This window comes from Perissodus microlepis, chromosome 3, assembly GCF_051167445.1.
Source record: "Perissodus microlepis isolate ML-2025 ecotype Zambia chromosome 3, ASM5116744v1, whole genome shotgun sequence".
Taxonomy (NCBI): Eukaryota; Metazoa; Chordata; class Actinopteri; order Cichliformes; family Cichlidae; genus Perissodus; species Perissodus microlepis.
The window spans coordinates 50,071,070-50,089,562 of record NC_140463.1 but is presented as its reverse complement, the minus strand read 5'-3'; the positions used below and the strand labels follow the sequence as shown (position 1 = coordinate 50,089,562).

The window sequence follows — 18,493 nt, the reverse complement described above, 5'->3', positions numbered from 1 at the left end:
GTCTGTTCAAAGAGGGTCGTTCACTCCTTTCAAACCTTTGTCCAAAATCTGGACTTTAGCATTTTGAAAAAGTGTGTTTGACAGGCATGCAGATATAGACAGCTATGCAGTCTCCATCAGAACCACTGTTTCTTCCTGCAAACGGGGAACACCCCATAAGCTCTGCAGATGTAATTTAGTCCTAGTCAAATTTTCTAGTCACAAACAGCTTGTGGGAGATTGAACTGAAATGACCTGTTGGCTCAAAGAACTATATTTACGTTGCATTTAATTTTTTCCTGTCTCTGTCAGTGATTGTGGTAATATGTTTGGGTTTCATGAAAAGTTAAAGTAAAAAGAGGATCTCTGTTTTGTTTTTGTTAAGAGGTCTTCTTGGGTCATTTCTTCAGCTCATCATATTATGGTTTGTTCCTCGTAATAGTGATCCTAGTTCTGAACTGTCTGCTTTGAGCTTCCTTGCTCTGTGGCTGCACCAAACCAGACTCTCCTTTCTCTGGGGAAGCTGGGGGTGCACAGCTGACGGCCTTGAACGTGTCGCTAAACTAACTGCATCTAGATATTATAGGATATCATTCAGTCCCATATTGATTGCATCATCCACAAAGTACAAAGGGGGCCTTACAGTGACTACTACCAGGATGTGGTGGGTGAGGGGTGTGAATGTGTCCCTCATTAACCTGCAGTATCAGGTATTCAGCAGAGGGGATGGTTGCAGACCCTTTCACACCGATACCTGCTGTAATGGGCGCTTCGATCACTGCCACAACACCTTTTCACAGTCGGCTGTTAAAGTGAGGAAAGCCGCTGCAGTATTTTTTGTGATAGGTGTCGACACTCAGACGATACATAAGCACTGAGAGAACAAGTCATAACCAAAACCCAAGTGCTTTTTTGTTTTTGCAGCCCACATGGTGTGAAGTCAAAATCGGCCCCATACAGAAAAGCAATATCTGATGAGGGAATCCACAAAGAAAAAGCATAAATCTGTGTAGAAAGTAAATATTAGTACAATGGGTGAAATCATCTGATCTCCTGGTGAATTTGTAAGTTTGCTCACAAAGAAATGAGCAGCCTAGTTGTTTATGGTAGTTTAATTTTAATGGAGACAGAATATTAGATCAAGAAATAAAAAACACATTACATTAAAGTAATAAAACCCCATTTCAGAACAAATATCTGAATGATTCTCAGCACATGTAGAGACTAGAAAGACACGATGGGTTCTTCATATACATGATAAGACACTTAAAAAGTTCTAAACCAGGTACAGATGCCACATTATTGTCACCGGGACAATGTTCAGTTTAATTTCATGGTGTCATTTTGTGGTTATGGTTTGTTTCAAGTTTTTTTAAGCATTAAAATGTGCCATTATAGACATTAGTTTTTTAAGCTTTATTTATTTACATTTATGGAGCTAACCTACTGCACTGTCATTAGATTTTTCCATTATCCAGATTCAGCAAGAAATTGAGATAATCAACAGAAATAGTTTTTTTTAACTCTTTCCCGTGATAGAGTATGAGTAAATGTAAAGAGCAGTGTGTTGATGCATATTACACATGAGCCTCATTTCTGATAGGCTGTAAATACTCAACGTAATGCTGGAACATTAACACGTTACATGACCCGAATTAAAAATTGCGTTTATTTTTAATTCGGCGTTTTTTAATGTCTGAACAAAGCAGCGGGGACACACCTGGGCAGGCGGACTGAAGAAACCCGGTTGCGTCACCAACGGATTCCGTAATAACTGAAACCCCGCCTCTTTGGCTGAAGAACTCGGGCACGAGCGTGAATTACGAGCATACTGTAAACGAAACGATCCGCCCCGTGGGTCTGCTTACTTTTACGTGACGTAGAGCTCGTCCAATCGCAAGTGCCTGTGGGCGGGACCACAGCTAAGTGACGGTGAGCTTTTACAATGAGAAAGCCTCTTTGTGCGCATAACCTATATAAGAGATTTCTGCTGCGGATTCTTTCTTTGAAATAATGTCGGCTGAATATGATAACAGGTAAGGAAGGCTACTTTTGGTCACACTAAGTGTGAGTTCTAGGGCTTATTTTCTTTTTCAATCCGTCATATTTTACTTGATGTTCTCAAGAATGCAGATTTTTAACCGAGTTTTGTAGTCGAGTAACATTCGGGGACTTTTTGTCTTAGATGAACATTAGGACTCTTCGCGTTTCAGGAGACGAGTGTGAAATAAGATTGAATGTTTTAGATCGTTAAAGTCATGCTAGTCAGAAGTTATATTAGTCTTAATGCTTCAGATGTGAATACGGACTGCGGTCGTTATCGGCATCCGGCGACAGCACGTGAACAAGCCTGATGTAGGCCTTTAAAAATTCTTCCTCTTTTCATTTGTAGTAACTTGATATTGAAGCCAAAACATCGGAACTACGATACTTTCGGGTGTAATACACGCGACGAACCTTATTTTGTCTGTAAAGGTGAATTAATGCTGTTTCGTGGTGTCGATGGAGTCACATGGTCTTAGTACGGATGGTCGGCGTTTTAAACAAAGGCCGCTTTAAGGCCGCTGAAAATGGTCGTTTTTCCGTTTACACACGCTGCATGTGGTGGAGCTGTGTGCTGCCTCCATAAAGCGCTGTGCCTTACGTGTCTAAATGAACAATAGCTTTCGCCGACTTTCGCCGACAGTTACAGACTAGCAGGCCCTGTTGCTAGCAGCTAATGCGGAGCAGGCCGCGGCGGAAAGCCGCGAAGCTTCTTCTGCCGCTTTCTTCTTAGCATCGCGGATAACTCTAAATGATCCGAACGCTTTGAACACGAAGTTGTCGGCGTTTGTCGACTACTTGGCCACATTCGACGTGGCTGTGGCTCTGTTTCCTCCGTAAAGCGTCCACCCGCCCCTGTCTTTTCCTCCCCTGAATGGAGAAACGACCATCTTGATTGTATGTAGCAAAAATGGCGGCCTCTCCACAAGGCCGCGCGTCACAGCACAAGGGGCGAAGGCTTCTTTTTTCATGCCAAGTTTGGGAAGAATGATATAACGTGGAGCCTGGTAATGATTATATCAGCACGTTTACTTAAAGGGGATATTTTTGTGCCACAGAAGATTTTTTTATTCTCGTTATTCGTGGGCAGAGAGGATTTAGTTCATTAAGGTCATTTACAAGTGCAGCTTGAAAGGAAAGATAACCGTGAGTTTCTGTCGTTCACAGAGACAATGGCCCTGAAGGCATGGAGCCAGATGGGATCATTGAGGTAAGTCTCCTATGAAACTCCCACCAGCACTGACGTTCTTCACAGCCATAGGTACAGCATGTAATGAACTGACTCAAACCTGTGCTCTTTCTAACCTTTCCAGAGCAATTGGAACCAGATTGTGGATAGTTTTGATGAGATGAATCTACGTGAGACCCTGCTCAGGGGAATTTATGCCTATGGTTTTGAGAAACCTTCAGCTATCCAGCAAAGGGCCATTATGCCTTGTATCAAGGGTAAGCGTGCTTCAATGTGTAATAAAGTGTTTCTAACACTTCTTAGCAGTTAACAAGTCCAAGAATTCCCTGGATACTAAATTGCACATGTTTTAATTTCAGGTTACGATGTGATTGCTCAGGCCCAATCTGGCACTGGGAAGACTGCCACCTTTGCCATTTCCATCCTTCAGCAGATTGATGTGGAGCTGAAAGGCACTCAGGCTCTGGTCTTGGCTCCCACTAGGGAGCTGGCTCAGCAGGTAGGCTTCCACACCCACCCTGTCGCACTAGTGACATATTGTGCTATTGTTTCTTAAGAATCTCTCATGTAGCCTTTTGCATGGCTTAATGTCTGGTCTTTGACTTTCTTTCAGATTCAGAAAGTGGTCCTTGCCCTGGGTGATTACATGGGAGCCAGCTGCTACGCCTGCATTGGAGGGACCAACATCCGCAGTGAGGTCCAGAAACTGCAGGCTGAAGCCCCACACATCGTGGTGGGAACTCCCGGACGCGTCTTTGACATGCTAACTCGCAAAAACCTTTGTAAGTCTTCCTGAGAAGGAGTTAAATCAGGCTTCGTTTGAAATGTGTGACCACAAAGAAAGAAATGAACACGAGTCTCTCGGGTGACTTTGATCACCTCAGAGGTCAGTTATTGCTTTCACTCCACATTGTAGTCCTTCCCGTGTCTATTCCTGCTTGCGTATGAGAAGGGCTGTATAATGATGAAACCCATGCGTGTCAGCTGACACTGTAAGCCCCTGCTGTGGTGTTGCTTTGGTCGGCGTTCTGCTGGCTCGAGCGTTCATGACAACAGAGGTCCAGAGGCATGATCATACGTTCATTACTTCTGAATACGGCACCTTTACACCTGAAGACGCTTCATTACCAAAACCTCATTAGTGGCACATGATTCCTAAATCCTTATTCCAACATGAATCAATTGTATCAGTGTGCAAACGTATGGCTGTGTTATGTGTAACATGGTTGTTCCCTTTTTGCAGCTTCTAAATACATCAAAATGTTTGTGTTGGACGAGGCTGATGAGATGCTTAGTCGAGGATTCAAGGATCAGATCTACGAGATCTTCCAGAAGCTGTCGAGCAACATCCAGGTTAGAACTTTGGTGTCGGCGCCGTAACGGCCGAGTCAAAGATCCTTGCTTGAAATATGAACTTTGCTTGTAGCTGACAGATCTCTGTTAATCTTTAAGGTTGTCCTACTGTCTGCCACCATGCCAGCCGATGTTTTGGAGGTCACAAAGAAGTTTATGCGTGAGCCTATCAGAATCCTCGTGAAGAAGGAGGAGCTGACACTTGAGGGCATCCGCCAGTTTTACATAAATGTGGAAAAAGAGGTGAAAAACGTGCACTCGCTTTCCCTGTAATCAGGGTGTTTATGCTGAGCTTGCTGTGCTAACAGTCTGACCTGGTGGTCCTCAGGAATGGAAGCTGGATACCTTGTGCGACTTGTACGAAACCTTGACCATCACACAAGCTGTGATCTTCATCAACACAAGGAGAAAAGTGGACTGGCTTACTGAGAAGATGCATGCCAGAGACTTCACAGTTTCTGCTCTGGTACGAACCTTTTTCTTTTCTTTGTGTGACTGAAACATTTGGTACAAGTGTGGAAAAACTTTCAGTGCATGTTGTAAGACTTCATTGCGTCTTTTCAGCACGGTGACATGGACCAGAAAGAGAGAGACCTGATCATGAGGGAGTTCCGCTCGGGCTCCAGTCGAGTCCTTATTACCACTGACCTGTTGGTATGTAACGGCTTCTTATTAGTGCTGTTTGCAGTCCAAGGTTCCCTCTCCTGCCAGCTGCAGTGTTGGTAAAGGACTGAAAGTTCCTTGGTAGAGCAGAAATCTGCCCTCCACTGTAGCTGGGTTGAAATCCCTGACTCACAACTAATTGGCAGATTACACTTATTGCTGTAGCTCACCTGTGAGAGTTCTGAGTAAAGGTGTGGTGGGTCATAGAAACTGGACCCACCACCAGTTTGTATGTGGGGTTAGCTGAGTGCAAAGAAACATCCAGTTTACGGCCCAATTTTAATTGATAGATGGCCATAAAGACCTAATTGAGGTCAAACTGAGGTTATTGTGCTCGGCCCTGACAACCAGATTCCTCCTCTGGATGGCCTGACCTCGGCCTCCTGTTTGACCAGGACATGTCCTTCAATGCACATATTAAACAAATGTGTAAGGCTGCTTAGCATCTCTAAAATATCCTGTCTCAGAGTGACGCTGAGAAACTCCAGGGGAAGGAAAAAAAGGGGGGGAAGCAGTACATTTTCAGAGACCATCTTTCTCCTGCATTGGTTCGCTGTTAGATCCAAAATTGAGTTGTGCCATGTAAGTAAAGGTGTTTGTTTCTTCTCAGGCCAGAGGTATTGATGTTCAGCAGGTTTCCCTTGTCATCAACTACGACCTGCCAACCAACAGGGAAAACTACATCCACAGGTGAGGATATAAACTGTTTGCAGACATGATTGGCAGCTATTCACAACAGGCAAATGAAATGTTCATGTCCACATTAGTTGTAATTTTTAGACCACTTTGGGAAAGTTGTTACGTGGCATGTTAATGGCATGACCCTGAAGTTGCATTTATTATTATTTATAAGCAAACTCTTTGTCCAATGTGAGCATGAGCAGCAAACCCAAAGAGATGATATCTGCAGTGACGGTGATCCTTTTGTTTTTGACAGGATCGGTCGGGGAGGTCGTTTCGGCAGAAAGGGAGTAGCCATTAACATGATAACCGAGGATGACAAGCGAACACTGAGGGACATTGAGACATTCTACAACACCACCGTGGAGGAGATGCCCATGAACGTGGCCGATCTTATCTAGAAGACTTCCCGCTTCTGTTTGTCCACCCATATCCGATTGTTTTAGAAGTAAAAGCTTGTTTCCTACAATACGAATACTAAAAACTTCCTTTTTCTAAATTCCACCCTGAATTTACTCAGCATTTGACATGATTTTGGAAGAATAACTTGCTGACCCGCTCCATCTGCCATTGTCTTTTATCGACCCTGAAATTTTCCCAGCGGTTAAATACTCTGCTTCACGCCAGAACTGTTTCCAAAAGCACATTTAAAGTCCAGTGATGACATTATACTTGCTGATTGTTGGCAAAGAGACACTGTTGATTTGAAGCTTGTGTGAGGTTTGACTGTTGCAGCGTCGGTCGGCTGACCCGAGCAGTCTGGACTCGACGGTGTTCTGAATGAACAGCGGTGTGATTGACTAGCTCAGTATTTAAACGATCTTCAGTGTATTTGCACAACGTTCATCGCACGCCCATGGTCATGTTTACAGCAGGTTTTGGGTTCTGGAAGTAAACAGGACATGATCAATAAAATGAGCTGTACAGTGGCTGACAAATTTGATCCTCTTTACTGCTGTGCTTTTTCTGCTTTTCCTCCTTTCCCATTGCGGCCGTAACCCTGTTCAGCCATTTGTACAGTAGAGTTCAGATGAGGAGTGCTTGCAGGCAGAAACGGTGAGTTGTAGCGATTTGGCCTCCTGACCCAGATCCAAGCGGCTTTTTGGTTTTTATTTTTTCCCCGTCTCCAGTTTCTTGAGATTGGAGTTTTTTTTTATTTTTACAGGGAATATAAGATTTCAAATGGTTGTGGTCATGTTTTGTAACCTACCTCATCCAAATCTTATAGGTGAATGGGGAGTGTCATCTGGACCAAACTACAAATATAAAAGTATATAGAGATTTTTATCTTGCTTTCCACTCCACCAAAAGTTTCTGAGCTCTCGTATTATGAGGTGTGTGCTATCAGTGCTAATATATTTTTTATTTTTTTCCCCAAATGTATGGATTGTTTCCCCCTCTTTTTTTTTTTTTCTCCTTTTTTTTTTTTTTTTTTTTTTGAGACAGTGTATCAGGTTTTCTACATTGGATACTGTATAGTATTTATTTTATTGGTCTTTAAAAGAAAAACAATAAAAACATTCTTTTCTTTTCCTTTTTTTTAAAGCTGTAAAGCAGCCCTCTGTTGGCCAAATCCTGTGTGGTGTCTACTTTTGTGGCAAAGCTCACTCAGTGACGTGGGCGATGGAGTGGAGCAGTCAATGTTAGAGCTGGAACTCTTACAATATTCACATCTTCAGACACGTTTGTGTCACATCAAAGGAGAACGTGTGTCAGTGTCTCTGTTGCATTTCCCATTTATTTTCCCGTTGTCTTTTTTTTCCTCCCAATTAAAGAGAGCTCATTAAGATCTGAATCTTCATTAAAAAGAGACGGCCCTGAGACAACAGAAGCATTATAGGACTGAATTAATTTGCTTTTATTCAAATATTTGATGTTTGTGTGAAACGGTGTCAAGGCCTGACCCACGCGACCGTGGGTGCAGCAGCTAAAGACCGTACCAGTTTACTGAGGCCACGGCTGGTTGACGGACTCTTGCATAGAGTGCAATTCTTCATAATAAAGTACTAAACATGTAACGGCATAAGGCATGTCTACGATAAGGTAAAGATACATGTGTGCATTTGTAATAAAGCTGGAATATAAAATAATGAAATAGAGGCGCATACAGTGTTTTTCCTGCTAAGCAAATAGAAGCTGTCTGAGAAGTAGCACCATCAGCATGTCCTGCAGGAGGCCAACAAATGTATGAACTATAACGTCTCCGTCCACTAGAGGGAGACGTTGATTCAGCCTTACTGACATAATCAGCCCTGTACTCTCTGTAGCACACATGCACGCTCTTGTGGATTTGCATTTTCTTTCTCTCCCAGCCTGCTGGAGGAGCGACACTGACAGTTTATCCACAGACTAATTTCCAGCTCACAGGCACAGACGTAAGATAGAGAAATGTTAGCCCTGGGATGGACGGGCAGCCTTATTCCAGCTTCCCGTGGTCCTCTAATCGTGTCTGCACAGCCTAAAAACATGGTGCAGATCTCTACTTTGTGGCCTGCTTCTCAGGTTAGGTGGTCCCTTTTCCAAAGGCGCTGTTTGTGGTGAATGTACCCTGTGCCCATCCCCCAAATGCCACATGCACACTGTGGGTACCAACTCGCTCCCTGTTGGGTGTTGGATCGCAGGGTTGAGAGATGGTGGGATGGGGTGGGTGGATTATGTGAGTGTGAGGCTTGTAAAAAGGCTGCCATGGTCTTTCTTTGTGTGACGGATGGCTGGGAGGCTGAACGGGCCTGTTTTGCATGATAAGAGAAGCCAGCGTAGGGAAGAATAGAGGTCTATTCAAGCCCTGTCATCCAAATCCACCCTCCTGCACCAACCCATCACCCACCCCTTCATCATCCATCCCTTCATCATTGCATCCCTCCTCCTTTCTTTTCACCTTCATTTTCTGGCCTTCCCTGTTTTCATTGGTTATTTCTCCCCCTATAAATCTATAGCCTTTACCCACTTCTCTGACCTCCAAACCCCAGCTTATTTTATCCAACTTTATTTCTGTTCATTCAGATTTCCCCTCCTTTCCATCAAGCTGTTTGGACTTTGATGCTTTCCAAAACATTTGAATCTCATCATTATTTCGTGGGTCTGCTGAATGAGGAGATATAATGGAAATGTCACGGTCCAAGCTCTTTAACATTAAAAGAGTCTCTGATTCTCTGACATGTTCACAAAGTCAGCAGGAGATAGTACGGCATAATTAAAGTAATCGAAACAGCCACATAGTACTCTATTATCATTCTTTAAGGCTCTGATTGTGAGTACTAATCAGAGCTGGCTACATTGTAGAGGTCTTTACCTTCCAATATAAAACACATGTTGTTGTGATTTGGTCTAAATAACGTTGAAGTTATTGGAACTAAATTCGACCCAAACTCTCATCTGAAGCTTCTCGTTATGATTGTTTTATGCTTTAAGGACACTCTGATAACTGATGTTAACACATGATTTTGGTTACGTGCCAACAGAACAAACACTTTTAATTCAGCTTTTTCAAACATCCCAACTTCACTTCATGGTGATAAAATTATTTTACAAAACTACCAGGGTTGTATCGACATTGCTGCAGTCGTTTGCTGTGGTTCAACAAGACTCGCACATCTCCAAAGTAATCCCAGTACTTGGCGACTTTCAAGCTCCTCCAAATTAAACTGTCAAGGACTTTCAATGGAATTCAAGTCAGAGCTTTTTTACTGGTTGTTCTGAAGGTGGTTCACCATGAGGGATGTATGTTTGGTGTTGTTGTCAAGTTGGAAGATAAAGCAACGACGCAGACCCAGTTTTGCTGCCGACTGCTCCAGGTTTCCAAATTTTCCCGATTCCTTCCACTTTGACGACATTCACAGTTCCAGACGCTCCGAAGCATCCCTGCAGATTAGTACTCTCGTCATTGTGTGTCACTGTGGGGATTGTGTTCTTTCTCCAAACATAAGCAGCGTCTCTATGGCTAGTTCTCTCTGACCAAAGGACGGGCTTCCAGTGTGCATAGTCTTTCTCCAGGTTGTCTTTAACGTATCTCAGTCTGACTTGAAGGTGTCTGCACAGTTTCCATTGCTCTTCTTCCTGTGCAGGGTGAAAGTAACTGTCTTCCTTGAAATAACAATTGCGACTGTTCTACTGGCTTCACTTGTGTGTCGGCAGTTGTTCTGGGATCTTTGGATGCATCTCTCACTAGTCTTGTACTTCCTACCTCTGTAAGGCTTGTTCTGGCTCTCTTTGAGTTTCTCGATGATACTTCCACTCCAGTTCTTGACAGTTGGAAATGCTGCAGTAACTTTTCATATCCACCTCCTGAGTTATGAACACCAACATATCTTTTCCTCAAGCTAAACTGATTTCTTTCGTTTTTGGCATGAAGCTTTCTAAAGCTGCAGCTCAAACTTCTATTGGATGTAAACTGGAAGATAAGCCTCAGTCAGATTTTACCAGCTACAAGTTTTACAAAGCCATTGCACACCCATGGTTTGTGCTACTACTCAATAACATGGTTAGTTTTCAGGAGCTATTTTTTAAATAATTCTGTTATTGTGTGCAAATAATTTATGCTTTCTAGAAAAAACTTTTAGGTTTGAAATGCTAAGTTGAAACTCTCTTGCTCTTTTAAAAACTCTGGAACCAGAGCTGCGTGTGTGAAACAGTCCCGACAGGCTGTGCGACACAATATGTCTCTGTTGAAATGAAATTATTGGATCTTTGATGGTTTTTCTCTTGCACCTCCCTAATCAACCAGCGGCAGCATGCGCTCCTCTCTCAGCCTGGCCCTGGCTAACAGTTAGAGGGAGTTGTGTCCCCCGTGTTGCCCACAGAGGAGCTCTCATCGTTGGGGGTTTCTTTGTGATATTGTCGGACGGTTACCCCGCAGCATCAAACACTGTTGTTGTTGTTGTGCTTTATAAATGAGATCGAACTGGTTATAAACACAAAACACTGTTTACTCTTTTAGTTTTTGTTGTTTGTACTATTTCAACTTTTATGATTATAGATACATTTATATTTGCGGATCTTTCGAACCATATTTTAAGCCCGGAGACGCGTGACAGTCTGCGTGGCTGTCTCCACAGACAACTTTGCTAAAACCTCGTTTTCAGTATATAGTTTACAGTTGCCCGGGGATTATTAAGATCGTCTTGTCTTACTGGAATGCTTCCTCTCACCAACTCCGTCATCAACAAGTGTCTCACGCACCCCCGGAGCCCTTTCATTTGCAAATGCACACGCACAGAATGAAGCTTTTTGCCATTCCCATTGGTTCATGCCTGACTGCACGAGAATAGGAGAACTTTGGGAGTGAACAGACAGATGAGTTCAGTGTGTGAGCTGGCTGTCTGACAACAAGTGGTTTTCCGTAAACTCTTTCACTGCACTGAAACCGCAAAACTTTACTGTGAAAGTGTATCTCAGTGCTAGTTTAATGACTGCCTCGAGAGACTTTTAATTTAAGAAAGGGGGGGCAGGTTGTCCGCTGCAGTCTCACGGGTGTGTCGTGCGTAAGCCCCGGGGAAACGTGTAACTAAACCTGGCCAAAAGTCGCCAGATTGACGGCGACGAAGGCTCCTGAGTGCTCGATCGTTTATTTGTAACTCAACTTTCCTACTTTTCCCAGCATGTACAGCATGATGGAACACGAGCTGAAGCCGACTGGCCAGCCCCCTTCTCATCAGACCTCCCAGGGAATGTCACCGGTCACCGGCACCATGACCGGGAGCATGGGCAGCAATGGAAACTCTCACCCGAGCTCTAAAACGGCATGCGCACCTGGAGCCGACCCCATGGATAAAGTCAAGCGGCCCATGAACGCTTTCATGGTCTGGTCCAGGGGGCAGAGGCGCAAGATGGCACAAGAAAACCCGAAAATGCACAACTCTGAAATCAGCAAGCGGCTGGGGGCCGAGTGGAAACTTCTGAACGATGCTGAGAAGCGGCCTTTCATTGACGAGGCCAAGCGGCTCCGTGCGGTCCATATGAAGGAGTACCCTGACTACAAGTACAAGCCACGACGCAAGACAAAGCCTTTACTCAAAAAAGACACTCAGGTAGGCAAGTACCCACTGACAGCGGGAAACCTGCTGGTGGCAGCGGCACAGAGCCAAGGTGGAAGCCCCAGGATGGAGAGCTATGGCTGGGGCCCCACCGGAGGATACGCCGGCATGCAGGGCGAGGCACTGGGCTACACACAGCAGCTCCACCGGTATGAGCTGTCAGCTCTCCAGTACCCACCTGCAATGACGGCGCCGCAGACGTACATGAACGGGGCCAACTCATACAGGTGAGTGTGTGTCTGCGTTTCTGCAAAACAGCAACCGCGCATGTTCCCAGCGCACGTTAAAGATGGCAAAACACGCGCAGATACGATACTGAGCAGCAGCGTTTAAACTGTAGGTTACTTCTTCATTGGGCTTCTCCAAACTCAGGTCAAAGGTGTTAAAATCTGGCGAAAACGGAGTGTGCAATCCTTCAGTTAGTGCGACTTCATGGTTCCTTGGACTTTCACTCGGTGACACTGAAGAATTTATTTCTCTGTGCTGAAAATCCCCTCACTGTTATATTATTTTACATAATTTCCTTGGGGATTTATAAAGTATCCTGATTCTGATTTCAAAAAACGAGTCTGAGAAATGTCTTTTTTTACTGAATGAAAATTAAGATACCAGAAATAAGTAATGCTGGATGTTCTCAAACTGCCACAGGACTCATCGTGCTGAGTTTATTCAAATGAGGCACATATGTTGCATCCATTCCCACCGAATCACAAAGAAGTCTACATATGATTGAGCAACGAGGTTTGTCTGCATTCCTCTGCCTGCAGTCTTTATCAGTATAACTTGTTGGCAAGCAGGCTTGCTCTGTGTGTGGTCCCCTGCCCACAGACCCCCATCCAAACCATTGTCCTGTGTTAGGGGAGATTTTGCCTCCTAGCACAGATCTCATGACCCTAAACAAAGTCCGAACACTTGATAAATTTTCTGGTGTAAGGATGGATGATGCTGCAATTTATTGCAGTAGTTCCCAGTTTGATTGGTTCTGCTGACTCGTCTGCAGCTGTGTCTGTCACTGCATTTTTAATACAGCAGTGGAATCACTGAAGCTTGAGATTTTTTCCTTTAAGCTTTTAAACACAAGTCAAATCCAAATTTTACAAATTTTCTCAGACAGTATTTTGAAGATTTATCTGGAACACTTATCAACTTTATAATCCATCCAGTCTCTTCCAACATTGAAAATATCTTTCTATATGTATTTAATGAATGCATTTTAGTGTCGAAAATCATGAAGAGTATGTTTGCTAAAGACAAGTTTGCATCAGTGTACATTAATACGTATTTAACTATGATAGAGGATTCAGATAGAAAAGTAGATGTACTGAAAACTCAAAGGATTCAAACAGCTGTGACACATAGACCAGTCATCCCGTAGTTTTCCTACAAAATCAAACATAGTCTGCTGTGCACTCACTCATGTCTGTTGTAGAGTTCACACTGTGGTTTGTTAGCATATTAGGAACTTTTATCCATGATGATAGCAACAAAATCCCCAGTGCAAGATAAAAATATGTATGTATAAATTCCCAGTGTAAAAGAAGTAATTCTGTATTTCGCTCTACAGCATTATTAGCTATGTTACACAGAACTGAAAATATCTGGTGCTTAAAAGTTATCTGGATATAATTACTACACATGGCACCGGATTCAAATAACTATTGCAGAGTTTCCAGTAATGCAGGAGTGTGTTTGTGTTTGATGATAAAGTGCTGTAACTAGCTCGGTGCACACTTGTTTTTATGGTGGAAAAAGACAGGACAGAATTGTAGTTCAGCAGTACATCCTGACATTTTTATTCCACAATAATTACGTTGTTTTGATGTTGTTTAACTTGTAATGCCGTCTTCACCCCACAGCCCCATGTCATACAGCAGCAGTCCACAGCAGCCCAGCCCTGTCACTATGTCCATGGTGAAATCAGAACCGGTGTCCCACTCTCCTCCCACGGGAACACCAAACCACCATCGGGGGGCTTTGCAGGGTGACCTCAGAGACATGATCAGCATGTACATTCCTGGACCGGGAGGAGATGCCAGCGACCCTTCGACAGCACAGAGGGGCTACACCAGTGTCCAGCAGCACTACCTCACTGGAACTGTTCCTCTCACACACATCTAGGACTGAAGAACGATTCACGAGCAGCTAGAGAGGAGATGGAATCGGGTGTGGAGTACTTCAGAATGTCAGCATAAAGAAGTTGTGAAGTTTTTGATGATGTGTCTGCAGTACGACAAGTATCCGAATGTACTCTTTGGTGCCACACGGACGACGCATCCAGGCCACACATGCAGCGCTGAGACTCCACCCACCACCCTGCCACAGACGTCTCTCCCTGAATGTCTTGAGTGAAGCCGGGGTGTCTGTTGTACATAACATGTAATATTTTCTAGTGTTTTGTGTATTATAGAACTTGTGTTTTAGAACCACCCTAAATACTTGCGATACTGGCTTTCATTACGGTTCCAGCACAGTCAGTGCTGGTTGGACTGGTTCCCGTGGCCACGTCTTCGAATGGCGACTGTCACTTTCTGCCATCTGAAATCATGTGATAGCCACATCGCCTGAGCTGCTGGCCATTCGTTAGTGCTGCTGTGACGCGTCAGCAGGAAACTCGAGAATGAAATGCACAACTTCAATAACAGAGCTTTTTAAAATCTAACTCTTTGCGATGTGGCTTTGGTTTAGTAGCCTTGTGTTAGATCTGGACTTCTACTCTTCAGTTACATTTGAATGAAATGAAACAAACTTCTGTTGGACAATCACCACCGTGTCTACAAGGAAAAGGACTGGCTTTGTGCAGTAGTACCTCCTACATGCAGTAGAAGCAGCAGCCTCAGTCAGAATCACACTTTCGGCTCTAAGATCTGACTGTGTTTACTGTGTGCAGGTGTTTTATTTGCTATAATTTAGTTTTAGGACATTTTCGTGTTTCGATGCATCAATCTGAACTGAGCATGCTGAATTTATATTCATGTCCTCTTGCGTTAGGCAGGTGTAGTATTTCTTTTTCTATGCTTTTAAATAATTGAAAGGATTTTTATGTGAACTGCTAGATTTTCAGTTGGTCTTTCAAATGTCTCCATACAAGGACGCTGGATTGGAAAAAGACCAGACTTGTTTTTAAATGAACTGTCAGTTGTATTTTTATAACTTTTAAAGAGAATGGATACGTGTTCCTGATTAAACCTCAGAAAACCTTTATTCTTGTTTCTAAACTTTTTGCAGTAACAAACGTTGAGATAATGCTAATTTCTTTTTTAAGTTTAGTCCTGGTTGGATTCAAAGTGTGATCTTCAAACACAAGCGGGACATGTCAGTCACGTACTGTGATATAATTCTGTTCTAGTCATCATAACTGAACTATGTCCAGCATTCGGGGTTTAACCTGCCCAGTGTCATGTGTAAGTTACCGTAGGCAGCATTTATGCAAACAGTATGTATATGAAGCTCTTAGACTAAGAGTCCTGATTCCTTTTTGATGGAAAAGATTTGTGGCTTTCATAACAACATTAATAAATTAGGTATATGCCAACATGTTTCATGAAAATGAAATAACAGCAGCTCACTTTGTCTCCAATCCAATAACTCACTAATCCAGCCTTTATGCTCTCGCAGGCTTCTTAGTTTATATTGTAATCATTCATCCATTTACACAGTGCTGAGCTGGGCTGGATTAGTTTGGTAGGTTGTGGGTTAGAATACTACAATTATATAGTGAATACAAGTAATTCTGTAAATGATTTCCCCTTAAAACTACTCAAGAGAACAATCATGAGCCACATTTACACAGACTGATGATTCTGACATTGTTTTAATACAATTTGATTTTTCACCATTTTAATGTCGGCCTAGTATTTACCTGCTTTGACACTTGAACTTTTATTGAATTATAATATTTGCATTATGAATGCAGAATGAGTATACCCCACTATAAGCCTTAATGGAGGGGTTTTGAGTATGAACGGCTTGTTAAACGTCAGGTCAGGATTTAAGTCAGCACTTTGTCCAGGCCGCTCCAAAACCATCGTTTTGTTCACTTTCCCCCTTTTTAAAGGGGACTGGTGTGTTTTAGATCATCATTCTGCTCCATAAGCTGAAACCCTGAAGGCCGAACATCATTTCATGCTTCAGGGCACAAACTGACATCCGACATCCTCTTTTGGGATTTTCTGGTAGAGAGCAGAACTCATTGTTCCATCAATTTGCAAATTCGTGGTTCCAGCAAGTCATCGATCTTGAAGTACCAAAGCAGCCCCAGACCGTCACGTTGCAGCCATGTTTGACTGTTGGTAAGGTTTCATTTTTATGAAACGGTGTCGGCTCCCAAAGTTGACACTAACAAACACTAACACATCCCTGATGGATGGGACAGAGTTACATTTCTGTATCAGACTCCTGTGATTTTCCCCGAGACTTTTTAGCTCTTTTTCACTCTGAAATCTATGAATGCCATTTTGTCCCAGTCTATTTCTTTCTGTTGAATCATGAACACTTAGCTGAGGTAAGTGAGGCCTGAGGTTCTTTTCATGTAGTTCTGGTTCTTTTATCACCCCCTGGACACGTCAGCGACACAGGCTTGGAGTCATTTTGTAGGCCGGTCACTCCCGGGAAGACAGCCGCTCTGCTAAGTTTGTTGATAATAGTTGTCACCGTGGTGCGCTGGAGATTTGGACATGATATCGATGATTTTGTTTCTGATCCGTTTGTGAGTTTCTTTAGATCACAACATAAAGTGTTGCTTTGAGATCTCTTAACCTTCACTTAACCTAACTTCACTTAGACCGGTTTAAGTGATTTGTCGATTCATCAGTTCTGGCAGTAATCAGGCCTGCGTGTTAATTTATGATTTTAAAAGGACAATTCCTTTTTCACTTTGGACCGCAGGTTTGGTAACTTTGTTCCTCTTAATAAATGAAATTGTCCTTCAAAAGAAGGACAGGACTTTTGTTTTACTTGGGTTATTATTGCCTAATATGAAAATTTGTTTGAAGATCTGAAAACTGTTACAAATATGCAAAAAAAGACAAACAGGAAAACCTTTTTTTCCTTTTGTCACAATGTTCTGAGTTTATCAGTCGTAAATTTTTGCTTTCGCATTAAAAAAAGAGAATCTTTGACTTTAAAGCTGAATTGAAAAAGTTTAAATTATGTTTCTCAGCATTCCAGAGACACTTTTCCTCCTAACGGGTGGAGCCATTAGCTCTGCCTGAGGCAGGATAACACTTGGGACAAAAATGAACTTAAAGCGGGAGAACACAGGGGATCATGTGATATGGGAGGATGAATTTTGGGGGCTGGGAAGGCAGGACAGGGTGTCCTCTATTGTCCCCAGAATTATTTAGAGCTCGATTATTTACTTTCTTATCTTTACCCTCTTTAAAAATTCACTTTCCTTAGTCTCTTCCTTCCTTTAGACTCGTCTTTCCTCCTCCCCCACGTCTTTCCACAGAAAAAGCGAGTGGATGGCCCGTTCGTAATTGGCCGTTTCAGAAGCACATTGTCCGTGGCTTTTCAAGTCGCAGGTGCATATAGTAAACCCAGAGTCCCCGCTCCTCCCCTGGGCGTCTTTGTTCCCACTCCCCGCTTTCCTCACTCCCCCACCGAGCAGAAAATTAGGGTTGCTTTTTAGGACTTAGTCCACAGGCTTAACCCTTTCACCGAGCAGCGCCTTTCTCATGGAAATGGGAGGGAATCACGCACTGGCTAATCGGTCACTGAGGGGAGGGGATAGGATCCTGAGGAAAGGGAGAAAAGATGAGCGCACTGAGACCAACAACAGGAGGGGCATAACAACATAGAGCACATATAAGAGACTCTGCAAAAACCTATAGCTTCTCAGCCCTTCAACATGACACATTTTAGGGTGACACACATCTCTATATCCATCCATCTCTTGGAAGGCGATATGGACCCTCCTAGGATGTGGACCTTTACAACTTTCCCACAACACTCTTGATTCTTAAAATGTAAAACAGGGATCTTTTAGGAAGTAGCTATAAAAACCAAGAACAGCAAACCATGTGACATGACAACAGAAGTAGCATGGGAACAATCGTTGACCATTTGTTCTAAGTGGGAGACGTTGAAGCACACACGTTTGTGTTTTTGCTGAGGTCCATGGGACCATGCGAGGATAGGAATTGGATAGAAGGGGGAGAAAGAGTAGTGTGGGAGGAGGAGGAGGTGGAGGGAGTGTCAATGGAAGGATTTTCTGGTCCAGTACATCTCCTCACCTAGCAACAAGCAATGAGGCTTCAAAAAGTGGTTGCCATGGATATGCCAAGAGTGACTTAAAAGTCTTTACAAAGAGCTGCAGTCATTCTCTGTTTGTGTGAGTGTTGTGTGTGAGCATCAGGTGGTGGTTACCAACAGAGTTTTAAAGTGTGATTCAGTGTTTACATTCAAGATTCAATTTAGTTTTATTTAAATGACAACAAATCACAACAACAACTCTTTATTTTGTAAGGTAAAGACCCAAAAACCTGAGAACCACAAACTCTTTGCAGGACGTGGACGGGAATGTTCTTCAAAGTTAACCTGCGAGTAAATATGC

General features: G+C 43.2%; 2 protein-coding genes and 1 non-coding gene across 4 annotated transcripts; all 3 read left to right on the top strand.

The window, feature by feature from the left end:
* Window positions 1-1,906: 1,906 nt before the first annotated feature.
* Window positions 1,907-6,851, top strand: eif4a1a (eukaryotic translation initiation factor 4A1A). Its single transcript, XM_084916940.1, has 11 exons — window positions 1,907-2,015; window positions 3,190-3,232; window positions 3,336-3,468; window positions 3,571-3,710; window positions 3,825-3,993; window positions 4,455-4,564; window positions 4,664-4,807; window positions 4,893-5,030; window positions 5,129-5,218; window positions 5,838-5,917; window positions 6,165-6,851. Exons 1-11 carry the CDS (start codon window positions 1,993-1,995, stop codon window positions 6,307-6,309), a joined length of 1,215 nt encoding a protein of 404 aa, XP_084773066.1. The 5' UTR covers window positions 1,907-1,992; the 3' UTR covers window positions 6,310-6,851.
* LOC146391779 (small nucleolar RNA SNORD10) lies at window positions 4,168-4,308 on the top strand. Its single transcript, XR_014799969.1, has one exon. It is a non-coding gene; the product is annotated as a small nucleolar RNA SNORD10 (small nucleolar RNA).
* A 2,737-nt stretch (window positions 6,852-9,588) lies between the features above and the next one.
* sox19b (SRY-box transcription factor 19b) lies at window positions 9,589-15,141 on the top strand. Of its 2 annotated transcripts, XM_084917102.1 has the most exons (3): window positions 9,589-10,388; window positions 11,505-12,167; window positions 13,797-15,141. In XM_084917102.1, exons 2-3 carry the CDS (start codon window positions 11,506-11,508, stop codon window positions 14,056-14,058), a joined length of 924 nt encoding a protein of 307 aa, XP_084773228.1. In that variant the 5' UTR covers window positions 9,589-10,388; window position 11,505; the 3' UTR covers window positions 14,059-15,141. The 2 variants fall into 2 exon arrangements, with proteins under 2 accessions (XP_084773228.1, XP_084773220.1); XM_084917094.1 differs by lacking the exon at window positions 9,589-10,388 and having other exon boundaries at window positions 10,874-12,167.
* Window positions 15,142-18,493: the final 3,352 nt, after the last annotated feature.